Raw genomic sequence first — 26,849 nt, 5'->3', positions numbered from 1 at the left:
GGGCACGACACTACCTGGCAAAGGGGCTCACTGGGAGCCCAGGCAGAAATAAACAACCAGAGAGGCACTCTCCCCTTCCCCACAAGGCCTGAGACTCCCCTTTTCCACCAAGAGTTACCTAGGTAGGCAGGTGAGCTGAGCCTGAGGGAGAAATCCAGCTATAATGGGTAGACCAGTTCAGGAAGCTTCTTTATCCCTGTAGCCTAAGACTCTCCTCCTCTACCAAGAGATACTCAGCCCCCTCAGGCAGCACCAGCAGGAACCAACAGAAGCCCCAGTGGCACCAGATAAACCAAGCTGACCAAAATAACACTGCAAAGCTGCTGAAAATTAAACTGCCATTGAAACCACAGTCCACAAAAGCAGGCCAAGACCCATGTGCTAACCCTAAATAGGGTGATGCCTGCTAAAAGATTTAAATGGATCCTAGTGTCTCCTAACATAACAGACAAAATGTCTAGGATATTATTAACAATCATCCATCATACCAACAACCAAGAAAATCACAACTTGATTGAGAAAACAGTCAGTGGATGCCAACACTGACCTGAGATTATAGAGCTAAATAAGTAGACGGGCTAGGATTAAAAACGCAGGTCTGCACAGCTCCAAAGCCACGAATTTAATCACAAAACTATCTTGGCTGATGGCTCACGATGGGATGATAGTAATTAGGTAAGAGTATAGTGTCAAGACTGCTGTAAATATAAGGGATTTCATTTTCAGGTGCCTACAAAAAAAGTCAGTTTTAGTCTAATAAATAAAAGTGAATTATAAGATCATTCACAGAAAACAAATACCAAACAGCACCCAAGCCTGCTTGGTAGTGTTAGGCTTCAGATTAAAATAAAAATATCATAAACCAAGTTTCAATAAAATAATTTTATTTCCTAACACATGGCAAACATATACATCCAATACATACTTATCTTGGACATTTATTCACAGATGACTTCCAAACTACAACTGTCTTGATATTTAAGCAGGAACTAAAAGTTATCTTAGTTGATATGAAAGATGCTTTTAGATGGATAACAGTATGGATATATTGGATTGGTCACAGCAGAATTTGATTGATTAGTTGTATAAATTTAAAGCTTGGAAAAGTTACTACTTTTGCATCTAATGCTTTCAGATGAAAAGGATGCAGCAATATCAGCTTGTATTCCAGAGAAATGTCCTTAGTTTTTCTGGTGATGGAACCACTTATCCACTGTAGTCAGGGAAAAGAAAAAATTAGAATCCCTGTTAGGAATCAAAATTACACCCAACATATAACAATAAATAATATGTTTGCTTTAATGTATCCTCCTATGAATTACATTAAAACAAACCTACATAATACATGCAAAGCTTCACTACAGCAAAAACAGGTAATTTACCAGTGTTTTCTTTTGGGCTTCTTTACTCTTGATGCTGATCCTATGGACATGCAATTCTCACCAGAAGAACCTTACAGAGAATTCTAACATCTAAAGGTGGAAAGAACTGTTTCCTGGGTGAAGCAGCCTGGGGCCAGATGGGGATGAAGAGCCCAGCCTGCTCCGACCTCCACAAGGCATCTACCAGGAACTCCGAGAACAGTGGGTCATGGTCATGCTGTCACAGGGGTGGCCCTAAAGGTGGTATGTACAGCCATTTTTCTTCCCACATATGCTACAGAACTCTAAAAATGCTTCTTCTTCCCATCCTTCTCTTTCTCTGTATGTATGTGGTATGTAAGATGTATCTATAGATATAGATGTAATTTTCCCACACATATGCATAATGTTTAATGTAATTTTACTAGATATAGATCTTACCGTCTGTTGGTATTGTGCAGGCAGATTCACATGGTGGTGGTAACTAAAATAAAATGTTAAAATGTATTAGTCTAATCCCAGAAAAAGAATAAGCTAAAAAAGTATACTGATACAAAAATTAAAAGGAATCTAAACAGAAGACAACCATCCCAATTTTTAGGTCCTAAAAATAATTTACAATAGATAGTAACAATGCAGAGCTTGCTCTACTGCTAAGAAGTGCTAACAAATTCAAACCTCTTACCTTTTAATGACATACAGGAGAATAAATAATAAAAATAAATTTGTTACAGCAGGAACTAACACAACATTGTAAAACAACTATACTCCAATAAAAAAAACCCTGCTTTTTGAAATAAAGAATTAAAAAACCAACATATGTATATATAAAGGTTTTATATATACACACATATATATAAAACGTAGGCAGAATGTTCTCATTGAAAAGTTATGATTGTTAACCAATGGCTTTTCCCTTCCAATTTATCTTATTCATCTCAACTTTGTCAAAATTCATATATAAATAAAAATAAATCTAAATATATTGCCTTCATCATTAAATTGTCCTTTTCCCTTGTATTACCCTGTTTACAAGGCTATAAAGTCAGACCTCATTTTCATTTGTTTTCCTTATTTAATATTGTAAATAAGAATAATTTTAGACAATCTTCAGTCTTTAGGTTAATACAAATCAGATCATTAAAAATAATACAAAAACAAAATTATTTCTTTGATGGACAGTTTACTTCCTCACATGAAATTCTCCTCTAGGACTATAAACCACTCCTGCAATGGTACCTGAAATTTGGTAACTTTCTCATTCCTTGCTATGACCAAGTCAAGTAAGTTTCCATTGGTACTTTTGTGAAAAAATGGCTTATGATAAGTACCCAGGCACTTGGGTTACTTAGAACATTCTGGAGTCATTTTGATTTTTACAAATTGTCCTACGTTGTTATCTGCCCAATATAGTGTTGGCTAGGACCCTCCTCAGGTTTCCCCTCAGTCAAATGTCTTCTTGTATTTATGGCTTGTAATTTCAAGATCTCACATTGTAATATGTGTACAGGACATCCTCAAATATTTATTGAAGGTACTTTCCCTCCCCATTCAACACCATATTTTTTGGCCACCAGGCATGTTCTTTTTCAAGGAAACCTTTACTTACAGCATCCACAATGGCTTTGGCAGCATCAGGATCACACTGGAAGGGGCTCTCAAACACTGTTGTATTCATGCTATTGAATAAAGGAAAGTTGTCATGAGTCACAGTAACAAAAACTTCTCTCTTATTAAAACTCTCTCTTGTTAAAAATAACAAGTTGAAGGTGGTAGGCCAGATGAGATTCAAGTCTGGCTTAGTTGAAAGCTTTCTCACCTATATTAAATATTCTAATTATTTAATATACAGCTATTCTTGTGGTCAATTTTACTCAAATCCCTTAACAAGTTCACATTTTAAAGTATGTGATTGAATGCAGTGTAATTCTCAATGAAAGAGCTAAGATGCAAATGAAAATGACAAACATATCTTTCCTAATTAGATAAAATGAAAAAAACAAAAAACAAAAGAATCCGGTTTCTGTCAGTATTGACATCTGAGATAGACACTCCTGGCAGGAGTAACACATGGTTCAATATTCCTGAAAAATAACCTGGTAAAATCTGTCCACAACAAAATAAAAAAAGAAAAAGTAAGAGAAAAAAATAAAAAAACAAACAAAAAAATGTGTCTAAAACCTTTTAAAAAGCACATACTCTTTGATAGATAAATTCTACATGTCGGAACTCAGAGACTTAAACTATGATGTACAAAGATGTTCAACATACACGATTTCACTATTGGTAGGAGTGAAAACTTGGAAGTAACCAAAATGTCCAACAACAGGGATGACTAAAAATGATTTATCCATGAGATGGAGTATTACACAGATGGAATGTTATATAGTATAAAAGTATTATATTCTTAATGACATGAGAAATGCTTATAGTGTTAACTTTTTTAAACCATAAAACAAATTGTATATACAATATGATCCTAATTATTTTTGAAAATATTATACTTATACACAAAGGACTGTAAAAAGAAAAAACTCTAAATGTTAATAAGAGTATCTATGGAAAAATTGTGGTTAAAATGATTTTTTAAAAACTTTTTTTGGTTAACTATAGTTCAAAATTTCCTATGTATTATTGTGTATTATAACATGGGTATGATCAGAAATATTCTATTAAAATGAAAAAGAAATATCTTCAGTTACCTGCCACTTAACATGCATTAAGCCCATTCCCATAGAAATAATAGGACACCACAAAATAGAGAAGTTATTAAAAGCAAAGTCTCATGATTGTACATTTTCACACAAATGTGTAAGTGTGCTCAGTTTTTCTTATGTTTGTGGAGAGACAATGTTTGCATTTTACAGGACATTATCCTGACTTACAGAAGATTCCTGAGAATTATTTTTACATTAGGATTTTCTCATAATCAGAAAAAAATCTTACTACCCAGATAAACTGACATTTATAAAAAAAAAGTAATACACATATATAGTTAGAAAATTCAGAAAGTCACAAATTGAAAGCCTCTCTCCCTCCCATCTCCAAATGATCTCCAATCATTATCTATAGCTCTTGTTTCCCTCCAGAAAAAAAATTTAAATATAAACAGATGCTGGGGGGGGTTGTGTATCTCACCTTGCATAAATGGGATCATACTAAATATACGACTATGGACTTTGCTTTTCTCACTTAATATATTTTGGTCGTCTTTCCTTATCAACATAGAACTTTTTTTTTTTTAACTCTGACATATACTGTTCTGTTATATGGACGTGCTTAACCATTACATTTTTGTTGTTTCTAACTTTTTGCTATTATAAATGACACTGCAATGAACATCCTTATACATAAATCTTTTGGGACCATATCTATAGGATACATTCCTAGTAGTGGTTCTACAAAGAAATACATGCATTTAAAATTTTGGGCTGAATATTGTCAAATTGCCCTTCACAAAGGTTGTACCCATTTAAACTCTCACCAACCAGATAGATAGATAGATAGATAGATAGATAGATAGATAGATACAGTGATATTCTTGCCATCCCCGCTATCATTTAATTTTAAAAAATTTTGCAGGGCTTCCCTGGTGGCGCAGTGGTTGAGAGTCCGCCTGCCAATGCAGGGGACACGGGTTCGTGCCCCGGTCTGGGAAGATCCCACATGCCGCGGAGTGGCTGGGCCTGCGCATCCGGAGCCTGTGCTCCACAACGGGAGAGGCCACAACAGTGAGAGGCCCACGTACCGCAAAAAAAAAAAAAAAAAAAAAATTGCAAAGCTACTGGGGGATAACACTATCTTTCTGAGCTGCATTTTAAATTATAAAATGAGGACTTCTGTGGTGGCACAATGGTTAAGAATCCGCCTGCCAACGCAGCGGACACAGGTTCAATCTCTGGTCTGAGAAGATCCCACATGCTGCGGAGCAACTAAGCCCATGTGCCACAACTACTGAGCCTGCACTCTAGAGCCCACGTGCTGCACCTACTGAGCCCGCGTGCTGCAACTACTGAAGCCCGCATGCCTAGAGCCCATGCTCTGCAAAGAGAAGCCACCGCAATGAGAAGCCTGCGCACCGCAACTAACAGTAGCCCCCGCTCACCACAACTAGAGAAAGCCCGCGCACAGCAACAAAGACCCAACGCGGCCAAAAAAAAAAAAAAAGAATAAACTAATTCCACTACGAATGAAATAAACAAATCCTGAAAGAATTTATTTAAAAAAATTATAAAATGAGCCTGTACATCCTCTTATATGTAAATTTTCTTTGTTTATCTGTTCCTCTCCTTCTATTATTCTTTTTCTTATCAATTTGAATAAGCTATTTATAAATTAAGGAATTTAGCCCTCCGTCGTGTTGTTTAAGCGGAAACTGGGAAAAATTGTCCCTGATACATAAAAAAAATAATACCACAAGTAAATCTTTCTTTTATGGATTTTGAGTTTGTCTTCTGTTTGGAAAGGTCTTCCCTACTACAAGCTAATGAATAAATTCACCTATACTTTTTCTAGAACTTTCTCACATTACAATTTATCTGTCTGGAATTAAATGCTGATGTAAGACTAGGGTTACAAACCCTAGTTTTCAGCCAGCACCCAGTTAACATGTGGATATAAAGTAGTTGGAGGTAAGAACACTGGTGCTGGGTTGCTTGCACAGGGCACTCGTGGAGCACCTGCCTGCTTACAGCACCTTTCCAAAATGAAACGGCCACAGCCATGAGGGTGGTTGCCAGTGTGTATATCTGGCATAAGGAATGTAAGGAGCGAGATAGAGATCTAGTCTTATTTTCTTCCTAAACAGGCAGTTGGTCCAAACCACTCATTTAAAATATCTTCTTTATTATAAATTGAATTCCCATACATCTTTAGGTCTACTTTAGGTCTATCAAACTCTAACAGAACTGAATAATTTGACTTTCTTCTTCAGTACCAAATTCTTAGTAAAACAATATTACTAAACAGTACCAAAATAATTAACACTCTTCCTCACCACCACTACCCTTACTTTTTTCAGAATTGCCCTCGTTATTCTGAGATGCAGATTTTTTCTAGATGAAACTGAATGTTATTCATGAATATATACCTTTCTATTTAACATCTTTTATATTTCTCAATAGAGTCAAACTTTTCTTCTTCTGGGTCCTTCAGGTTTCTTATTTATACTGCGTTTTTTTTTTTTTTTTTTTTTTTTTTTGCGGTACGCGGGCCTCTCACTGCTGTGGCCCCTCCCGCCGTGGAGCACAGGCTCCGGACGCGCAGGCCCAGCGGCCATGGCTCACGGGTCCAGCCGCTCCGCGGCATGTGGGATCCTCCCGGACCGGGGCACGAACCCGTGTCCCCTGCATCGGCAGGCGGACTCTCAACCACTGCGCCACCAGGGAAGCCCACGCGTTTTGTTTTTAAATACTATTCGACATGAGATCTTTTCCTCCATTATAGTTTCTGTTACACTTCATATAGAAAGCCAGCAATGTACATATATACTCATTTTGTAATCATTCACCTTGCTGAGTTCTTTTTTCTAGGGTTTTCTGGGTACACAATCATATCATCTGCAACAATTTGCTCCCCCTTTTCCAATATTTCTGCGTCTTCTTTCTCATATTTACTTCATCAGCTAGTATTTCCAGAACGACACTAGTTAAGTGGTAATGGTGGGCATTCTCTTATAATCTTTAAAAGAGGAAGTACTGTACTAAAAATGATCTGGGGCCAGACAGATTTGGATGCGAGTCCTAACTCCAAAACGCTTACTGTGGTATGACTTTGGTTAAGTTTAATCTCCCTGCATCTGTGTTGCAGGCTTGGCAAATATTAACTGCTCAATCATATTAGCTTTATTATTAGTAGTAGTTAATTCAGTGTGCATAGTAGATCCTGGTTTAGTTGTAATGAACCTTACATATTCACATCAGAGAATACCAACCCTTGAACTCAACCTGATTATACCCATCCCATTCTGAGCACTCTGATTCTAGGCAGGTTTTCCCGATTAGCCTTACAAAGCTCTGATCTCACTGTGCCCTTTATAGTTTTAGTTTGTACTTATTCAGAGAGTATCTTGTGGCATTTTTCAGTTGTTTATATAGTTACCTTCTGTAAAGAAAAAAAATGTTGCCTGCCATTCCAGTTCTACAAGGATCAAGCCATTAGCTACTACAGTCACCCACGGACAGTGAGCCCTGAGGGGAATTCAGGATGGAGAAAACCAGGAAACATTTGGGTATATTGGCCCCTAGATAGTTAACATGTATTTCTAAGAAAAAATTTCACATGACCCCAGATTTTTGCCTCTTCCCATACATAGAAAAACACTAAAATCATTAACTTGAGAGGTCTCTTCTTTATGAATAGCAGTAATCTTTTTATACTTGACTACACGTTTTCCCAGCAAAAAAGTTCATATATATCCTGGCTCCTCCCTTATCTCTCCGGAGCAGTTCCTCAGAGCTCTCTGAGAGGCTATCTTCTGGGCTACAGTCCTCAAATAAAACTTAACTCACAACCTTCCCGTTGTGTGGTTTTTCTTTCAGTCTACACTTCCTACTGACTTAATAAGCACTGACAAAACCAGTCTCTTTCCCTAAGTGAATGTAACGGTGGAGTATGTTAAGGTAATTAAAACCTCTGGAGTAAGCTAGTCTGCTTTGTGTGTTAAACATGCAGAAAAGAGTTAATGCTTACCAACTGATTCCTTTTCCATCAGTTTCCTTAGTCACTAATGCTCTCCAATAGTCATGAGTGCTTTTAATAATATCAATTGCAAAGTCCTATAATTTGAAGAGATATACGTTAGAATAATAGAAACGTGTTCTTTTCTTATTCTCAATATTTTCCCAAAGCCTGATAACTTTGTCTCTTTTGAATCACTTCTTTCTATCAACAATGGAAGAAAACATTTAAATGAATAAATCAACATCAAGCCTGTTGTGTGTCTTTAGACATCTGTTTTATGATCATATTGTCTTTAGATGGTAACAATATGGTTAAATTATAAGTCTCAATACAAACAGGCCTAGAGCTACAGTTCTGAGTGACACATTACCTTATCTTTAAATTCTGCGTTGAAAGCAAACTGGTTCTCAGGTTTTCCATCAGGAACTTTGTACCTTCTAAACCAGTCCACAGTAGCTTCCAGGTAGCCAGGTTTCAGCCGCTTGACATCATTAATATCTAAGAAGAGAATAAGATTCTCTTCTCAGATTGCAAGATGTGTATGTAATTATTTATGCATTCAATAAAAATATCAAGTGCTTACTTGGAAAGAGCTACGGGATGGATTATCAAAAACTTTCAAGACAATGTTAGAGCTAACACCTTGTTGAGAAGAGAACACATACACACATTAAAAGGAAATCATCGGGGCTTCCCTGGTGGCGCAGTGGTTAAGAATCCGCCTGCCAGTGCAGGAGACACAGGTTTGAGCTCTGATCTGGGAAGATCCCACATGCCACAGAGCAACTAAACCCATGCGCCACAACTACTGAGCCTGTGCTGTAGAGCCCTTGAGCCACAACTACTGAGCCCTTGCACCACAACTACTGAAGCCTGCGCGCCTAGAGCCCATGCTCCGCAACAAAAGAAGCCACCACAGTGAGAAGCCTGGGCACTGCAGCGAAGAGTAGCCCCCGCTCGCCTCAACTAGAGAAAGCCCGCAAAGCAACTAAGACCCAATGCAGCCAAAAATAAATTAAATAAATAAATAAAAGGAAATCGTCTAGTGTCTTAAAATAGCTCTGACATTAAGTATACTAAGAGAACAATCAGTACCATAGTGACTCCTATTAGATAAGAGAAGGGAGAAATAACTGGCAGCTACATAATGAGAATAGTTTGGCAGGTGTACATAACTTCTAAGAGATGGACAGAAGATACCAAAAGACAGGCTGAGGCTGTGTTCGAGGATCACACCCCAATTAATACAAAAAGACAAGAAAAATGCATTACACATATTCATTGATAGGTTACATATTAAATGTGAATAGGCTTTTCTCACTCTACAGTATAGGCATTCAGTATCACAATACTTTAGTTCTGGCCAACAAAAAAAAAGTGTCCTGTGTAAAAAAAACTTTTAAAAGTTTCTGTACAGCCATTAACAGTGCCTAGCCTCAATGTCATCAAATTCAAGTTTAAATGACTGAACTGCTTCTCCATGCAAACAAATATTAGATACATGTGCAAAAAAAAAAAAATCCATCAGGAAAATTGTAATTGGAAGGAGGAATACATTCAACAACAGCTTATTTATATTTCTATAAAATAACTTTGTTTAACCCCAGTTTATAATCTACATAGTTAAAGAATATCGTGCATTTTATTATCAGGGTACCACTAAAAGTATGGAAAGGTTACAAACTGAACTGGGAAATGTTTAAACACTGATAAATTTCAAGGAACTTAGAATTCATATAAAACATATCACCTGATACAGAAATAGTTTGAAAACCCAGAAATCCAAAATACAAGTGTAGGGTATCTTCCAACAAATTTTCCATCCAGTTCTATTCCTTAGGAATACCAACTGGGTGTCCGACAATTCAATTATGACACTATCTAACTGGAGTTAGCATCAGGTCCCACAGTCAGAGGGTTCAGTTCCACAAGACTGATCCCACTTCAGACGCTGGTCGCAAGTCCCAGACCACCCATACTTCTGACCAACAGCTATAAATCAGAGTTCCCTACAACTCTCTCCTCAGGTTTGATAATTTGCTAGAAAGACTCACTAAACCCAAGAAAACACTGTGCTATGTTTACTGGTTTAGTATAAAGGATACAACTCAGGAACAGTCCAATGGAGGAGATGCATAGGGCACGGTATGCGGGGTGCATAGTTTCCATGCCCTCTGGTGGGGAGGCGTGCCACCCTCCCAGCAAGTCAGTGTGTTCACCAACTCACAAGTGCTCTGCATCTCATGACCCCAGACTTTTTATGGAGCCTCCCCTCCCGACCCCAGAGGTCAGTGGTTGGGGCTGGAGGTTCCCACCCTCTAATCAGTCATTTTTTCTGTTGACTGAGCTGGTCTGAGGCTAGCTAGGGGCCCCACCGTAAGTCACCTTATTAGCATAAACTCAGGGGTGATGAAAGGGGCTCATTATGAATAAAAAAGACACTCGTCACTCAGGAAAGTCCAAGTGTTTTAGGAGTTCCTTGCCAGGAACTGGAGACAAAGATCAAACATATTTTTGTATTACATTGCAGCAAGGAAAAATATAACAGTTGATTAACTCACTCACTGTGAACCAGGTATTGAAAGCTATGCTGGATCCTGACTAGGGAACTATGAACACCAGACCCAGAGGAAAAAAGTAGGAGAAAAGAACTCAGTCAATTTTTGTTCCTCCAGTTGTACATTATACACGTACAGACAAAGCCAGTGGTCTGCAGAGCTCCCTGAACTGCCTCCTGATGCCACATCAAGATCCTACCAAAGACAAGGACTTCCCTGGCAGTCCAGTGGTTAGGATTCTGTGCTTTCGTTGCCAAGGGCCCAGGTTCACTCCCTGGTCAGGGAACTAAGATCCCACAAAAAACATAGCAAAAAAAAAAAAAAAATACCCCCAGGATTAAAATATAAAAATAGCCCCTTCCAAAGTCACTGAATTTCAGAATAAAATAAATTAAAAATAGATCCTACCAAAGACAGCACCAATTCTGTGCTGTTCCCTGGGTTCAGCCTCTAACCAGCCCACAACCATGAGCATAAAATACTCAATTTCCTGATGCCCACAACTGAGGCAGAAGGATTACTGGCCATCGTGGGCCCACAATAACAAAGGGGATCAATATGGCCAACTTGGTTGCTTTACTGGGTAGGCCATCCTCTTCCATGGCTCTGTGTGTTGTGGCTTGTCAAGAGTTCTACTCTTAGTTAGTTCTACCTAATACTCTTGCAGTTATAACTGATGATGGACATTGCCTTAGGTTGACATTTAAGGAAAGCTGCATACTGCTTGCATCATGGGGCCAGCCCCCCAGAGAAAATTTTAGGGTCCTAATAACCTCTACTGCAGGGAAATGACACCCAGAAAATTGTGCTGATGTAATGATGGTGTGGCTTCATTAACTGTGGCCAAAGCATGCTATTTAGCATGTGCACTCTTGTGTAAATAGCACATCTGAAAATGGACACACATTCCTACATTTAGAATCAGAGCTAAATGTAGGAATGCATTCTCATTGTACAAAATTTAGTCAATACAGAAGTATCTGAAACAAAAAGTCAGACTCTTTTCATCTTTCTTCCCATTGTACTATTAAAGGTTGTTGTTGAGTCCTTTTTAAATGCGTTTACATATAAATTTGCATATATTTAAATATATATGAGATCGTACTCTGTAAAACAGCAGAAAGAAATAATGTAAGAGCTATATTTATAAAATTCTTAAAAGGAAACATAACTAAGTCTTTGTGACCTTGGATTAGGCAATGGTTTCTTAGATAATGATACCAAAAGCACAAGCAATAAAAAAATAGACTACATCAAAACGAAAAACTTGAGTGCTTCAAAGGATACCATTAAGAAAATGAAAGGACAAATCCACAAAATGGAAGAAAATACAGACAAATCATATATCTGATAAAGGTTTAGAATCCAAAACATATAAGTACTCTTATAACTCAAAAATAAAAAGACACACCCCACTAGAAGGGTTATAATTTAAAAAGATAAATAACAACTAGTGCTGGCAAAGAAGTAGAAAAATCGGAAGCTTATGCACTGCTGGCAGGACTGTAAGATGGTGCAGCTGCTTTGGAAAAAAGTTTGGCAGTTCCTCAAGAGGCTAAACATAAGAGTTACCATATGACTCAGGAACTCCACTCCTAGGTATATATACCCAAGAGGATTAAAAACACACGTCCACACAAAAACTTGTACAGGAATGTTCATAGCAGCTGCATTATTCCTAATAGCCAAAACAACCCAAATGTCCATCAACAGATGAATGGATAAATAAAATGTGATATATATCTATATAATAGAATATAACTCAACCATTTAAAAAATGAGTACTGATACATGCTACAACATGGCTGAAACTAGAAAACCTTATGCTAAGTAAAAGAAACCTGACACAAAAAGGCCACATATTTTACAATTCCATGTATATGAAATATCCAGAATAGGCAAATTCATAGACACAGAGAGCAGATTAGTGGTTGTCGGGTCCTGGGAGGAGGAGGGAACAGGGAGTGACTACTTAAAGGTACAGAGCTTCTCTTTGGGGTGATGTAAATGTTCTAGAATGAGATAAGTGGTGAGTTGCACAACACTGTGAATGTACTAATGCCACTGAATTGTACACTTTAAAATAGTTCAAATGGTGAATTTTATGTTATGTTAATTTTACCACCAAAAAAAAAAGGGAATGAAGTACTGATACACGTTACAATGTGGATGAACCTTGAAACCAGTATGCTAACTGAAAGAAGCCGGATATCATGTGACTCCATTTATGTGAAATTTTCAGAATAGGCAAATCCATAAAGACAGACAATAGACTGGTAGTTGTCAGGGACTGAGCGATGTGGGGATAGAGGGTGACTGCTAAGGGATATGGGGCTTTCTGTCAGAGTGGTGAAAATGTTCTGGAATTAGATAGTGGTGATGGTTAACAGACTAGTGTATGTATCAAAAACCATAGAACTGTACACTTTATAATGGTGAATTTTATGGTATGTGGATTATATCTCAGTTTTCAAATTTTTAAAAATAAATAAATAGAGCAACTAAGTGTTAGCATGTGGGGAAGGAAAGAAGAAAACAGGAAATACAAACTACCAGATTTTTTCTTTCCTGGAATGAGGGAGAAAGTTTACTTAGTTAACCACAGAACTTCAGTAGTAGAAATAACAATGCTTTGTCAAATGTTTTGCTCCTCCATTCTTTAACAGTTTGAAGGCATGGGCTTACAACTCTGTCATTACAGGTTAAGTTTGGTGCTGGGTAAGATTTAGGTATAAAGACTTCAGACCCTACAAATATTTCTTACCATTATAATTGGCTGCATCAGGATCATCCACATTAATGGCAATGACTTTCCAGTCGGTTTCCCCTTCATCGATCATAGCCAGTATGCCCAGAACTTTCACCCTGATTATTTCCCCTCTTGCACATACCTGAAAGTCAAAAACCACAGCCAGGTCAATACTACAGAATGAAACTTTGGAAGAAAAGTTCTACTTGGTGGATAATAGGAAATGAGGAAGACGCCAAATTTCTGCAAACTTAAGATAGTTCCTTTAAGCAATTTTTAAAAAGCTAGGAGGGACCTTCAAGATGGCAGAAGAGTAAGACGTGGAGTTCACCTTCCTCCCCACAAATACATCAAAATACATCTACATGTGGAACAACTCCTACAGAACACCTACTGAATGCTGGCAGAAGACCTCAGACTTCCCAGAAAGGTCTTGGTGCTCCAGCCAGGTGTCAGGCCTGAGCCTCTGAGGTGGGAGAGCCGAGTTCAGGACACTGGACCACCAGAGACCTCCTGGCCCCACGTAATATCAATCAGCGAGAGCTCTCCCAGAGATCTCCATCTCAAAGCTAAGACCCAGCTCCATTCAATGATCAGCAAGCTCCAGTGCTGGACACACCATGACAGCCAGCAAGACAGGAACACAACCCCACCCATTAGCAGAGAGGCTGTCTAAAATCATACTAAGTTCACAGACACCCCAAAACACACCACTGGATGCGTTCCTGCCCACCAGAAAGACAAGATCCAGCCTCATCCACCAGAACACAGGCACAAGTCCCCCCGACCAGGAAGCCTACATAAGCCACTGAACCAACCTTACCCACTGGGCACAGACACCAAAAATAATGGGAACTACGAACCTGCAGCCTGTGAAAAGGAGACCCCAAACACTCTAAGTTAAGCAAAATCAGAAGACAGAGAAATATGCAGCAGATGAAGGAGCAAGGTAAAAACCCACCAGACCAAACAAATGAAGAGGAAATAGGCAGTCTACCTGAAAAAGAATTCAGAGTAATGATAGTAAAGATGATCCAAAATCTTGGAAATAGAATGGAGAAAATACAAGAAATGTTTAACAAGGACCTAGAAGAACTAAAGAGCAAACAAACAATGACAAACAACCCAATAAATGAAATTTAAAATTCTCTAGAAGGAGTCAATAGCAGAATAACGAAGGCAGAAGAACAAATAAGTGACCTGGAAGATAAAATAGTGGAAATAACTACCGCAGAGCAGAATAAAGAAAAAAGAATGAAAAGAATTGAGGACAGTTTCAGAGACCTCTGGGACAACATTAAATGCACCAACATTCGAATTATAGGGGTCCCAGAAGAAGAAGAGAAAAAGAAAGGGACTGAGAAAATATTTGAAGAGATTATAGTTGAAAATTTCCCTAATATGGGAAACGAGAGAGTCAATCAAGTCCAGGAAGCACAAAGAGTCCCATACAGGATAAATCCAAGGAGAAACACACCAAGACACATATTAATCAAACTATCAAAAATTAAATACAAAGAAAAATATTAAAAGCAGCAAGGGAGGGCTTCTCTGGTGGTATAGTGGTTAAGAATCCGCCTGCCAATGCAGGAGACACGGGTTCGAGCCCTGGTCCGGGAAGATCTCACATGCCGCAGAGCAACTAAGCCCATGCACCAAAACTACTGAGCCTGCGCTCTAGAGCCTTCGAGCCAAGCTACTGAAGTCCACGCGCCTAGAGCCTATGCTCCACAACAAGAGAAGCCACCACAATGAGAAGCCCACGCACCACAACAAAGAGTAGTCCCCACTCACCGCAACTAGAGAAAGCCCACGCACAGCAATGAAGACCCAACGCAGCCCAAAATAAATAAATTTATTTAAAAAAAAAAGCAGCAAGGGAAAAGCAACAAATAACATACAAAGAAATTCCCATAAGGTTAACAGCTGATCTTTCAGCAGAAACTCTGCAAGCCAGAAGGAAGTGGCAGGACACATTTAAAGTGATGAAAGGGAAAAACCTACAATCAAGATTACTCTACCCAGCAAGGATCTCAACCAGATTCGAAGAAGAAATTAAAACCTTTACAGACAAGCAAAAGCTAAGAGAATTCAGCACACCAAACCAGCTTTACAACATATGCTAAAGGAACTTCTCTAGGCAGAAAACACAAGAGGAGGAAAAGGCCTACAATAACAAACCCAAAAGAATTAAGAAAATGGAAATAGGAACATACATATGGATAATTACCTTAAATGTAAATGGATTAAATGCTCCAACCAAATGACACAGACTGGCTGAATGGATACAAAAATAAGACCCGTATATATGCTGTCTGCAAGAGACCCATTTCAGACCTAGCGACACATACAGACTGAAAGTGAGGGGATGGAAAAAGATATTCCATGCAAATGGAAATCAAAAGAAAGCTGGAGGAGCAATTCTCATATCAGACAACATAGACTTTAAAATAAAGACTATTACAAGAGACGAAGAAGGACACTACATAATGATCAAGGGATCAGACCAAGAGTATATAACAATTGTAAATATTTATGCACCCAACATAGAAGCACCTCAATACATAAGGCAAATGCTAACAGCCATAAAAGGGGAAATCGACAGTAACACAATAATAGTAGGGGACTTTAACACCCCACTTTCACCAATGGACAGATCAACCAAAATAAAAATAAATAAGGAAACACAAGCTTTTAATGATACATTAAACAAGATGGACTTAACTGATATTTATAGGACATTCCATCCAAAAACAACAGAATACACTTTCTTCTCAAGTGTTCATGGAAGATTCTCTGGGCTAGATCATATCCTGGGTTACAAATCAAGCCTTTAAATTTAAGTCACAGGAAAAAAAACTGTAAAAAATACAAATACATGGAGGCTAAACAATATGCTACTAAATAACCAAGAAATCACTGAAGAAATCAAAGAGGAAATTAAAAAAACCTAGAAACAAATGACAATGAAAACACGATGACCCAAAACCTATGCAAGGCAGCAAAAGCCGTTCTAAGAGGGAAGTTTATAGCAATACAATCCTACCTCAAGAAACAAGAAAAATCTCAAATAAACAATCTAACCTTACACCTAAAGCAATTAGAGAATGAAGAACAAAAAAACCCCCCAAAGTTAGCAGAAGGAAAGAAATCAAAAAGATCAGATCAGAAATAAATGAAAAAGAAATGAAGGAAACGGTAGCAAAGATCAATAAAACTAAAAGCTGGTTCTTTGAGAAGATAAACAAAATTGATAAACCATTAGCCAGACTCATCAAGAAAAAAAGGGAGAAGACTCAAATCAACAGAATTAGAAATGAAAAAGGAGAAGTAACAACTGACACTGCAGAAATACAAAGGATCATGAGAGATTACTACAAGCAACTATATGCCAATAAAATGGACAACCTGGAAAAAATGGACAAATTCTTAGAAAAGCACAACCTTCCAAGACTGAACTAGGAAGAAATAGAAAATATGAACAGACCAATCACAAGCACTGAAATTGAAACTGTGATTAAAAATCTTCCAACAAACAAGAGCGCAGGACCAGATGGCTTCACAGGCGAATTCTATCAAACATTTAGAGAAGAGCTAACACCTACACTTCTCAAACTCTTCCAAAATATAGTAGAGGGTCGAATACTCCCAAACTCATTCTACGAGGCCACCATCACTCTGATACCAAAACCAGACAAAGATGTTACAAAAAAAGAAAACTACAGGCCAGTATCACTGATGAACATAGATGCAAAAATCCTCAACAAAACACTAGCAAAGGGCTTCCCTGGTGGCGCAGTGGTTGAGAATCCGCCTGCCAATGCAGGGGACACGGGTTCGAGCCCTGGTCTGGGAAGATCCCACATGCTGCGGAGCAACTGGGCCCGTGAGCACAACTACTGAGCCTGCGCATCTGGAGCCTGTGCTCCGCAACAAGAGAGGCCGCGATAGTGAGAGGCCCGTGCACTGCGATGAAGAGTGGCCCCCGCTCGCCGCAACTAGAGAAAGCCTTCACACAGAAACGAAGACCCAACACAGCCAAAAATAATAAATAAATAAAAATTAAAAAAGAAAAACTAGCAAAAAGAATCCAGCAGCACATTAAAGGATCATACACCATGATCAAGTGGGGTTTATTTATTCCAGGAATGCAAGGATTCTTCAATATACGCAAATCAGTCAATGTGATACACCATATTAACAAACTGAAGGATAAAAACCATATGATAATCTCAATAGATGCAGAAAAAACTTTTGACAAAATTCAACACCCATTTATGATAAAAACCCTCCAGAAAGTAGGCATAGAGGGAACTTACCTCAACATAATAAAGGCCATATATGACAAACCCACAGCCAACATCGTTCTCAGTGGTGAAAAACTGAAACCATTTCCACTAAGATCAGGAACAAGACAAGGATGTCAACTCTCACCACTATTATTCAACATAGTTTTGGAAGTTTTAGCCACAGCAATCAGAGAACAAAAAGAAATAAAAGGAATCCAAATCAGAAAAGAAGAAGTAAAGCTGTCACTGCTTGCAGATGACATGATACTATACATAGAGAATCCTAAAGATGTTACCAGAAAACTACTAGAGCTAATCAATGTATTTGGTAAAGTAGCAGGATACAAAATTAATGCACAGAAATCTCTTGCATTCCTGTACACGAATGATGAAAAATCTGAAAGAGAAATTAAGGAAACACTCCCATTTACCACTGCAACAAAAAGAAAAAAATATCTAGGAATAAACCTACCTAAGGACACAAACGACCTGTATGCAGAAAACTGTAAGACACTGATGAAAGAAATTAAAGATGATACAGACAGATGGAGAGATAGACCATGTTCCTGGATTGGAAGAATCAACATTGTGAAAATGACTATAATACCCAAAGCAATCTACAGATTCAATGCAATCCCTATCAAACTACCAATGGCATTTTTCACAGAACTAGAACAAAAAATTTCACAATTTGTGTGGAAACACAAAAGACCCCGAATAGCCAAAGCAATCTTGAGAACGAAAAATGGAGCTGAAGGAATCAGGCTCCCTGACTTCAGACTATACTACAAAGCTACAGTAATCAAGACAGTATGGTACTGGCACAAAAACAGAAATATAGATCAGTGGAACAGGATAGAAAGCCCTGAGAAAAACCCACACACATATGGTCACCTTATCTTTGATAAAGGAGGCAAGAATATACAATAGAGAAAAGACAGCCTCTTCAATAAGTGGTGCTGGGAAAACTGGACAGCTACATGAAAAGAATGAAATTAGAACATTCCCTAACACCATACACAAAAATAAACTCAAAATGGATTAAAGACCTAAATGTAAGGCCAGATACTATAAAACTCTTAGAGGAAAACATAGGCAGAACACTCTATGACATAAATCACAGCAAGGTCCTTTTTGACCCACCTCCTAGAGAAATGGAAATAAAAACAAAAATGAATGGGACCTAATGAAACTTAAGAGCTTTTGCGCAGCAAAGGAAACCATAAACAAGACAAAAAGACAACCCTCAGAATGGGAGAAAGTATTTGCAAATGAAGCAGCTGACAAAGGATTAACCTCCAAAATATACAAGCAGCTCATGCAGCTCAATATCAAAAAAAAAAAAAATCCAATCCAAAAATTGGCAGACCTAAATAGCCATTTCTCCAAAGATATGCAGATTGTCACCAAACACATGAAAGGATGTTCAACATCACTAATCATTAGAGAAATGCAAATCAAAACTAAAATGAGGTATCACCTCACACCGGTCAGAATGGCCATCATCAAAAAGTCTACAAATAATAAATACTGGTGAGGGTGTGGAGAAAAAGGAACCCTCTTGCACTGTTGGTGGGAATGTAAATTGATACAGTACTATGGAGAACAGTATGGAGGTTCCTTAAAAAGCTAAAAATAGAACTACCATATGACCCAGCAATCCCACTACTGGGCATATACCCTGAGAAAACCATAATTCAAAAAGAGTCATGTACCAAAATGTTCATTGCAGCTCTATTTACAATAGCCAGGACATGGAACCAACCTGTGTCCATCGACAGATGAAAGGATAAAGATGATGTGGCACATATATACAATGGAGTATTACTCAGCCATAAAAAGAAACGAAATTGAGTTATTTGTAGTGAGGTGGATGGAACTAGACTCTGTCATACAGAGTGAAGTAAGTCAGAAAGAGAAAAACAAATACCGTATGCTAACACATATATATGGAGTCTAAAAAAATAAAAAAAAAAAAAAGGTTCTGAAGAACCTAGGGGCAGGACAGGAATAAAGATGCAGATGTAGAGAATGGACTTGAGGACACGGGGAGGGGGAAGGGTAAGCTGAGATGAAGTGAGAGAGTGGCATTGATATATATACACTACCGAATGTAAAACAGATAGCTAGTGGGAACCAGCTGCATAGCACAGGGAGATCAGCTTGGTGCTTTGTGACCACCTAGAGGGGTGGGATAGGGAGGGATGGAGGGAGACACAAGAAGGAGGGGATATGGGGATATAAGTATACATATAGCTAATTCACTTTGTTATACAGCAGAAACTCACACAACAACGTAAAGCAATTATACTCCAATAAAGATGTTAAAAAAAAAAAAGCTAAACAAGTGTCCATTAGTCCCATCAGAGTTCAGGGTAATTAATGTTTTTAAACTGTCATCGATTGTGCTGAAGAATATGTCCTCCATAATTTATTTCAAATACCTATTTTAATGTACTTTCTTTACCTTTTATTTTATAGAAGTCACTGAGTTAGGCAAGTCATACAGTATGCCTGAACTTGATGAGTTAAGCAACTGAATGACAACTTTCTTTTCAGTCGCTTAATATTTTCTTGAGCCTGGGAAAGATCATAAAGAAAATAACTACAGTCAGAATCTTAGAGCAACCCTACTTGAGAGAGGAATCCCTACCATAAATCTCCAACTCATGAGGTTACCTGGTTTGGGCCAATTCACTGGTCACTCCAAATCCTTAGGCAAGGTTTGCCTTGTTGACTCCTGGTAGCCTTCATCTATTGACTACTCATCTGCCTTCTAAAGCAATGCAGAACGTGTCCAGTTCTTCCACACACATGCATACAATACACAGTTTTTTCTAGGCTAGGTTTAAATGTACAAATTATAATGTAGAAATGCTTAGAATGGAATGGAAGCTTTTGTCACCCAAAGAGACCTATCATAACTTCACTAATATTCATATATTTTATTTACAATATTTTTAAAGGTATGAAGTTTGTATATTTCATTGGTATCGTCTCAACTCTGCAGAAAAATATTTCAGATTCCGTTACCTTGCTTCCAATTTCACATACATCAATTGGGTCATTGTCACCACAGCAGCCAGTGTGTTCATCATTGTGTTTTGGGTCTTCCCAAGTCTAAGAAAAAAAATAAGATACAGTATATCATTCCTGTATATGCTAATGACAAAGTGGATCATGTTGGCATTAAAAGATAACATCCCACGATCTTTCTGCAAAAATATGAATCTTCAGCTATTTATTCTCATTAAAAAGAATTTTTTTAAAAAAATAATTCTTTATTCACGTCTAAGAATCTTAACTACACACAATAATCTTAACTAAATGCTGGGCTCCTATTAAGCGCATAATGTGGAACTAAATTTAATCTTTAAAATGGATAATGATGCTATTTTAAACAAACAAAACCCAACTATCTAATAACTGAGACAATATGCAAACACAAATGTAGAGCCAGATGTTCACTTAAAAAATATAGTAAAGGGCTTCCCTGGTGGCGCAGTGGTTGAGAGTCCGCCTGCCGATGCAGGGGACACGGGGTCGTGCCCCGGTCCGGGAAGATCCCACATGCCGCGGAGCGGCTGGGCCCGTGAGCCATGCCGCTGAGCCTGCGTGTCCGGAACCTGTGCTCCGCAACGGGAGAGGCCACAACAGTGAGAGGCCCGCGTACCGCAAAAAAAAAAAAAAAAAAAAATATATATATATATATATATATATAGTAAAAGAAAACTGCTTTGGTCAACTTTTAGTATTTACTGTCTTCTACTAACCAGATTTTCTTTAAAATAAATCTCCAAGCAGAGATGGGTAGGTGGTAATATTAAGATGGAAATGACGTGTGCTGGTGGCAAAAATGTTATTGCTGACCAGGAGCCAAGAATAAAAAGTTTAATCAGGATTTGCTGAAGCTTTAAATGGCTGGGTTTCTTCCCTGCTAAACTGCAAGACGGAGTCCTTGCAGAGCAGCTCACAGAAGAAGCGATGGCCTGTGCCTGCCAGGAAGTTCAGTTTAAAGTGTAGCTGTTGTTTGGGTTCTTTTCCCTCCCAATCTGGAACATATTTCTTGGATTTGTTTGCTTACTCAGCTGGAGTAAAGGCAGAGAAATAAAAGTAAAGGGGGAAAAGGAAGACTGGACCCAACAAAGCCAAATCCAACCTACAGAAGAGTAAGTATTTCAGCAATGTGTTCCCAGAGGGATGATATTTCAAGGCTAAATAGTGAATCAACTGAAGCACAAGGTGAAGTGCTATAACGAAAGCAAACAACTTTGTGACTACCTAGTAAGCTAGATGGGTTTGACCTATGTTTTAGTAACTTACAGATTGTTTCACAGTAGATTCCACTTAATAGACTTAATGGTTAATAAAAACAAACCATTTATCAACAGGAAGAAAATAAATTGAATATTTCATTTAAAGATCCTAAGTGCCACAGCATTAGCTTAACCAAACCAGAATTAAATATACGTTATTTACTCATAGTAGACATGATTCTAGTGATTCTTCATTCAAATATTAAATAAGAGTCTACTACACACTGGTATTGTGTTGGGGATAAATTGGTAAACAATGCAGATATCCCCCCTCCTCAAAGCTTTGACTGTTCAGGAAACAGACTCCCATTATTACTTTACCACAAAGAGCTTGGCACAAAGAAAGTAATCAGGACTATAGAGATACAAGTCAGCAGCTGTGAGAACTTACATGTGCCAGGTACTAAGTGCTTTATTCCTCAAATAGCCACACAAGCTATGTACTAGGAATATCCCAGGAGAAAATATTAACATCTCAGGGAGGAAGAAGCAGAGGCAAGTTAGATAAGCTTTCGTAGACAGTTTAGATTTATTTCCAGCTTTAGTGAGGGCCACTGGTAGGTTTTAAGCAGGGACATGATAATGAATCTGATTTAAGCTTTAGAAGGTTGCAACTGGGACTTCCCTGGCAGTCCAGTGGTTAAGACTTTGCCTCCCAACGCAGGGGGTGCGGGTTCGATGGGGGAGTTAAGATCCCACATGCCTCCCGGCCAAAAAGCCAAAACATAAAACAGAAAGAATATTGTAACAAATTCAATAAAGACTTTAAAAATGGTCCACATCAAAAAAAATCTTAAAAAAAGAAGAAAGTGGCAGACTTGGGATTTGCACCCTCATCTGTGTGGTGCCATAAGATCAGTGCTTTTAAGCACTAGTCTACACGGCCTCTCTCAATAGATACGCCACTCGTTCTGTAAAGAAAGAATTTGTGTAGTTTATAACCAGTCCATATAAAAAAATACTTCAGAAAAGAACAAACTTTCAAATGTGAATTCAAACATTGTAAATATTTACCTTTTAGTTCATCTTGAAAATAAGTTATTTAAGGAAGTATTAAAATGAGTTAATTACCCCTTATGTTTTTATAATCTACTATAGCAAAAACTTTTTGAAGGTGTTTAAATCTTTTTTACTAACAGTAGTAGGTTAAATTTTTGTAAGCTAAAAAGTACATTTCTAGCAAGTGCACAGAGACATACCTGAGGGATGGCACCATAGTTCCAGATATATCCTTTATAAGGGAACAAATTTGCAACATAACGGAGTTTTCCTTTTTTCACATCTTGTTTGATTGGGTTTAAAGGATCCTTTGTAGCAATCTGAAATAAAAAATTTCAAATCATTGTATATTTGTATGTGAAATACTATTCAAATAAGGATTTAAGGAAATGAATTATGAAATGCACTAGTTCCACTTTAATGATGTATTTTTACCCCTAACCCTTTTATAATTTGAAATAAGTTTCTCCATAATCAGCCTTTAAGTGGAAAACATTTGAGGTACAGAGGAACTATCAAGAAGGGAAAAAGAACATTTTCTAATTCCAGAAAGCAAAAATTAGCTGGAATAAATCCTAACATTTGAGAAAATATCTAACTTCAGCTTTCCTTTAAAACATTTAAAATTATTCAAATATTTGACTGTCTATTACATGTGACGTGTTGTTACTGCCAGGACGCATTATTAAGTGACAGAAAATGTTACAAATATCCATAACAAAAAGTCAAATCTATTAGGTATCATCAGAAAAAAATTAACAGGGGCTTCCCTGGTGGCGCAGTGGTTAAGAATCCGCCTACCAATGCAGGGGACGTGGGTTTGAGCCCTGGTCCGGGAAGATCCCACATGCCGCGGAGCAACTAAGCCCGTGCTCCAAAACTACTGAGCCCTTGTGCCACAACTACTGAAGCCCACGCGCCTAGAGCCTGTGCTCTGGAACAGGAGAAGTCACCACAATGAGAAGCCCGCGCACTGCAACGAAGACCCAACGCAGCCAAAAATAAATAAATAAATAAATAAATAAAGATTTTAAAAAAGAAATAAATTAACAAAATGTGACAAAAATTCCAATAAAATAATTTATGGCTGGAGTGACTGAAGCAAGCCTGTTGACTACATGGAGGAGTCAACGATGGAATTAAAGGGAAGAAGACAGAAGAGAAAAAGGTAATTCTAGGCTTTGGGAATGCCGGAAGGAAAGTCTGTAGCATATTTGTAAATAGTAAATGGTTGAGTTTAGTTGGAGCACAGAGGGAAGACTGGCAGGCAATGGGAGATACAGCTGGAAAATAGCTTGGGACTAGAAAGAGGACAACCTTGGACATTAGTTGTTTAACCCTTGAGCAAATCAGTGCAACTAGATCAAAACTAATATCCTACATCTGACTAGCAAAGGTGAAACATACCTCCATTTTTGCATTCGACCAGCGTGGTACTTCAACCACCATGTGGAACACATCCTGAAAAACACAGAGAAGGTGAGATGGTCACAGGAGTTCATTTATTCTATTACTTCAGTGAGTATGTCCCAGTCCTTCCAAAGTTAAACTGTTCATTGTATCAAATCTTTGAAGTCACGGACTTTCAACAAAATGCATCAAAAAATAAGGCAGACTGATGGATGAAGAGGTAAAGCAAATACAGCAAAATAATTGTAGAATCAAAGTAGTGGGTGTATGATTGTTCACTGTATTTTTCTTTAGAATTTTTGTTTGTTTTAATAAACACAGTAAATTTTTCATAATAAAATGTTGAGAGGGTGGGGTGGAAAGAATTTTCCTATAAAGAACGGAAACAGTTTTAAACATAGCAGAACTTGTATCTCTGAGGAGGGCCATCTTCAAAGCAACTGTCTCCAAAGGCTATGCATATCCTCCAGTGACAGTGCAATTACTTTGGAACTTCTATTTCAGAGGTGGTTTATAAGACAAACCCCAAATCAGAAAATTTATTTGTCATACTTTAGTTTTAGCCTCAAACAAAATCAATCGGCTTGATTACCCACATTATTCTCCCAATTAGGCTGTTTTTAAAAATCAGATACTCCTCAAAAAGACAAGAAGTTTGATACTGAAGATAAAATATTATGTTCCAAAAATAGTTTAACCAATGGCAGTTCTATTGTAATTAGTTTACAGCCTTAAATTGACTACTTGAAATTGGATAACATATTAAAAAATTCTCAGATGCTTACTGCTTAAAAACCCAATTAATGAAAAATCACACGTTGCTATCTCCTTTGCACACCAGAGTCAAATACCAAGTTGAAATACATTTTGTAATTAAAACTGAGCTTTAAATAGTCAGAAAATTATTTTTGCCAAGAAATAAAACTAAGTTCAGTTTTTCAATTTAAAACCTCTACAAAGGGCACACATGAAGCCAACTCTGCCATTACTTTTATAAAATGCATATTTTAAACAATTGATTTAAAATGAAAATCACTTAGTTACACACTTGCTAGAATTACTTCTTTGCTACTTTGCATCAAAAAACAGGTACTGGGCTTCCCTGGTGGCGCAGTGGTTGAGAGTCCGCCTGCCGATACAGGGAACATGGGTTCGTGCCCCAGTCCGGGAAGATCCCGCATGTGGCGGAGTGGCTAGGCCCGTGAGCCGTGGCCGCTGAGCCTGCGCGTCCAGAGCCTGTGCTCCGCAAAGGAAAGGCCACAACAGTGAGAGGCCCGCATACCGCAAAAAAAAAAAAATATTGAATACAAGGGAATAAGTCAAAGATTTCCAGATAATAATTAGCTTGTTATTTTAGCCAAGCAGAAAGCTCCACAGATTTGCATTCGAGAGGCTAAAACTTCTGTCATTTACTGAGGGAGACTAAGGTATTCCATAGTTTCTGCTCCAAGCCTCCTGACGTCTGCCTACTCCATACAATATAAAAAACACAATGAATGGAGACATTGTTTAAATCCAGGACTGAATAAACTGCTCTATCCCTGTAAAGTCATAACTGGGTGGTTTTAGAAAAAGTAACACATTGTTCATGGGTAGGAAACCTCAGACCCAATCTTCGATTACATTTCATTCTACTCATTGTAAGCGAGACCTGTGTCTATCTAGCACCACCCCTATGCCTCAGGTGTTAAAATGAAAGATCTGCACGTCCACCACCAAGTCAAACTTAAAACTGTACAGCAGTAATACCCTAAAGGTCCACAAGATAGAGCTGTTACTACATGAAAGATCACCTGAGAAGAGAAAACCAAAGAAACTGGCTAGTTTTTCAAAAGAAAATATTACCAAATGAATAAATTGCCTCAAGAAAAAAAGTAGCAAATAAAGCTAAAATCACTGATTCAAAGTTTGGAAACTATACTGAACACTTTAATGGAATTAAATGATAAATACATAGAGATCCTCAAAAACCACATTACCTAATATTACAAACCTACATAACTAATAGGAAAGCAGAAGAAAAGAAAAGAAAGAGAGGAGAAAGAACCAACATTACAGGAAAGAAAACATCTTTCAGGAAAAGACTCTACTGCAAACAGAAGAACTCTGAAAGCCTGAGGTTTTGGTACTTTTTAGAAATTAGCTGGGCCAAAAATAGCAAGGAGTATCCTGCAAGGAGCCTCAGAGACAATTCATTCGTTTTTGCCAACATATATTTATTGAGCACCACTGTTTTGTGCCAGATACTAGCAGTGAACAGAATTAAAGCTCTTCTAACTCCCTAAGAGTTGGATCGCCAAACCAGGTCATTTCAGCTTGCAGGCCTCAGCCTGTAGCCTAGGGTCCACAAATCTAGGTGAGAGACTAGTCTGTAAAATGAATGTTTAGCACATTTTCAAGTGTATGTAGATACCGTAGTGATTACTGGATCTTTTTAAAAATTAATTATTTAATTATTTTTGGCTGGTTGGGTCTTCATTGCTGCA

The 26,849-nt window shown here is 37.9% G+C and overlaps 1 protein-coding gene across 1 annotated transcript in view; it reads right to left on the bottom strand.

The window, feature by feature from the left end:
• Positions 1-867: 867 nt before the first annotated feature.
• PPA1 (inorganic pyrophosphatase 1) overlaps positions 868-26,849 on the bottom strand; it is a 37,793-nt gene continuing 11,811 nt past the window's right edge. Inside the window, exons 3-11 of the mRNA XM_081252555.1 lie at positions 24,361-24,414; positions 23,154-23,273; positions 20,672-20,758; positions 13,365-13,491; positions 8,413-8,540; positions 8,052-8,137; positions 2,971-3,040; positions 1,803-1,845; positions 868-1,213 (exon numbers count right to left, since the gene is read on the bottom strand). Coding sequence (XP_081108681.1) covers positions 1,182-1,213; positions 1,803-1,845; positions 2,971-3,040; positions 8,052-8,137; positions 8,413-8,540; positions 13,365-13,491; positions 20,672-20,758; positions 23,154-23,273; positions 24,361-24,414 — 747 coding nt within the window. The 3' untranslated portion in view covers positions 868-1,181. The remainder of the gene's footprint in view (positions 1,214-1,802; positions 1,846-2,970; positions 3,041-8,051; positions 8,138-8,412; positions 8,541-13,364; positions 13,492-20,671; positions 20,759-23,153; positions 23,274-24,360; positions 24,415-26,849) is intronic.

The sequence above is a fragment of the Mesoplodon bidens genome (assembly GCF_964165515.1).
Source record: "Mesoplodon bidens genome assembly, chromosome: 1".
Taxonomy (NCBI): domain Eukaryota; kingdom Metazoa; phylum Chordata; class Mammalia; order Artiodactyla; family Ziphiidae; genus Mesoplodon; species Mesoplodon bidens.
The sequence above is the reverse complement of the archived record's forward strand: the minus strand, read 5'-3'. Positions and strand labels throughout refer to the sequence as shown.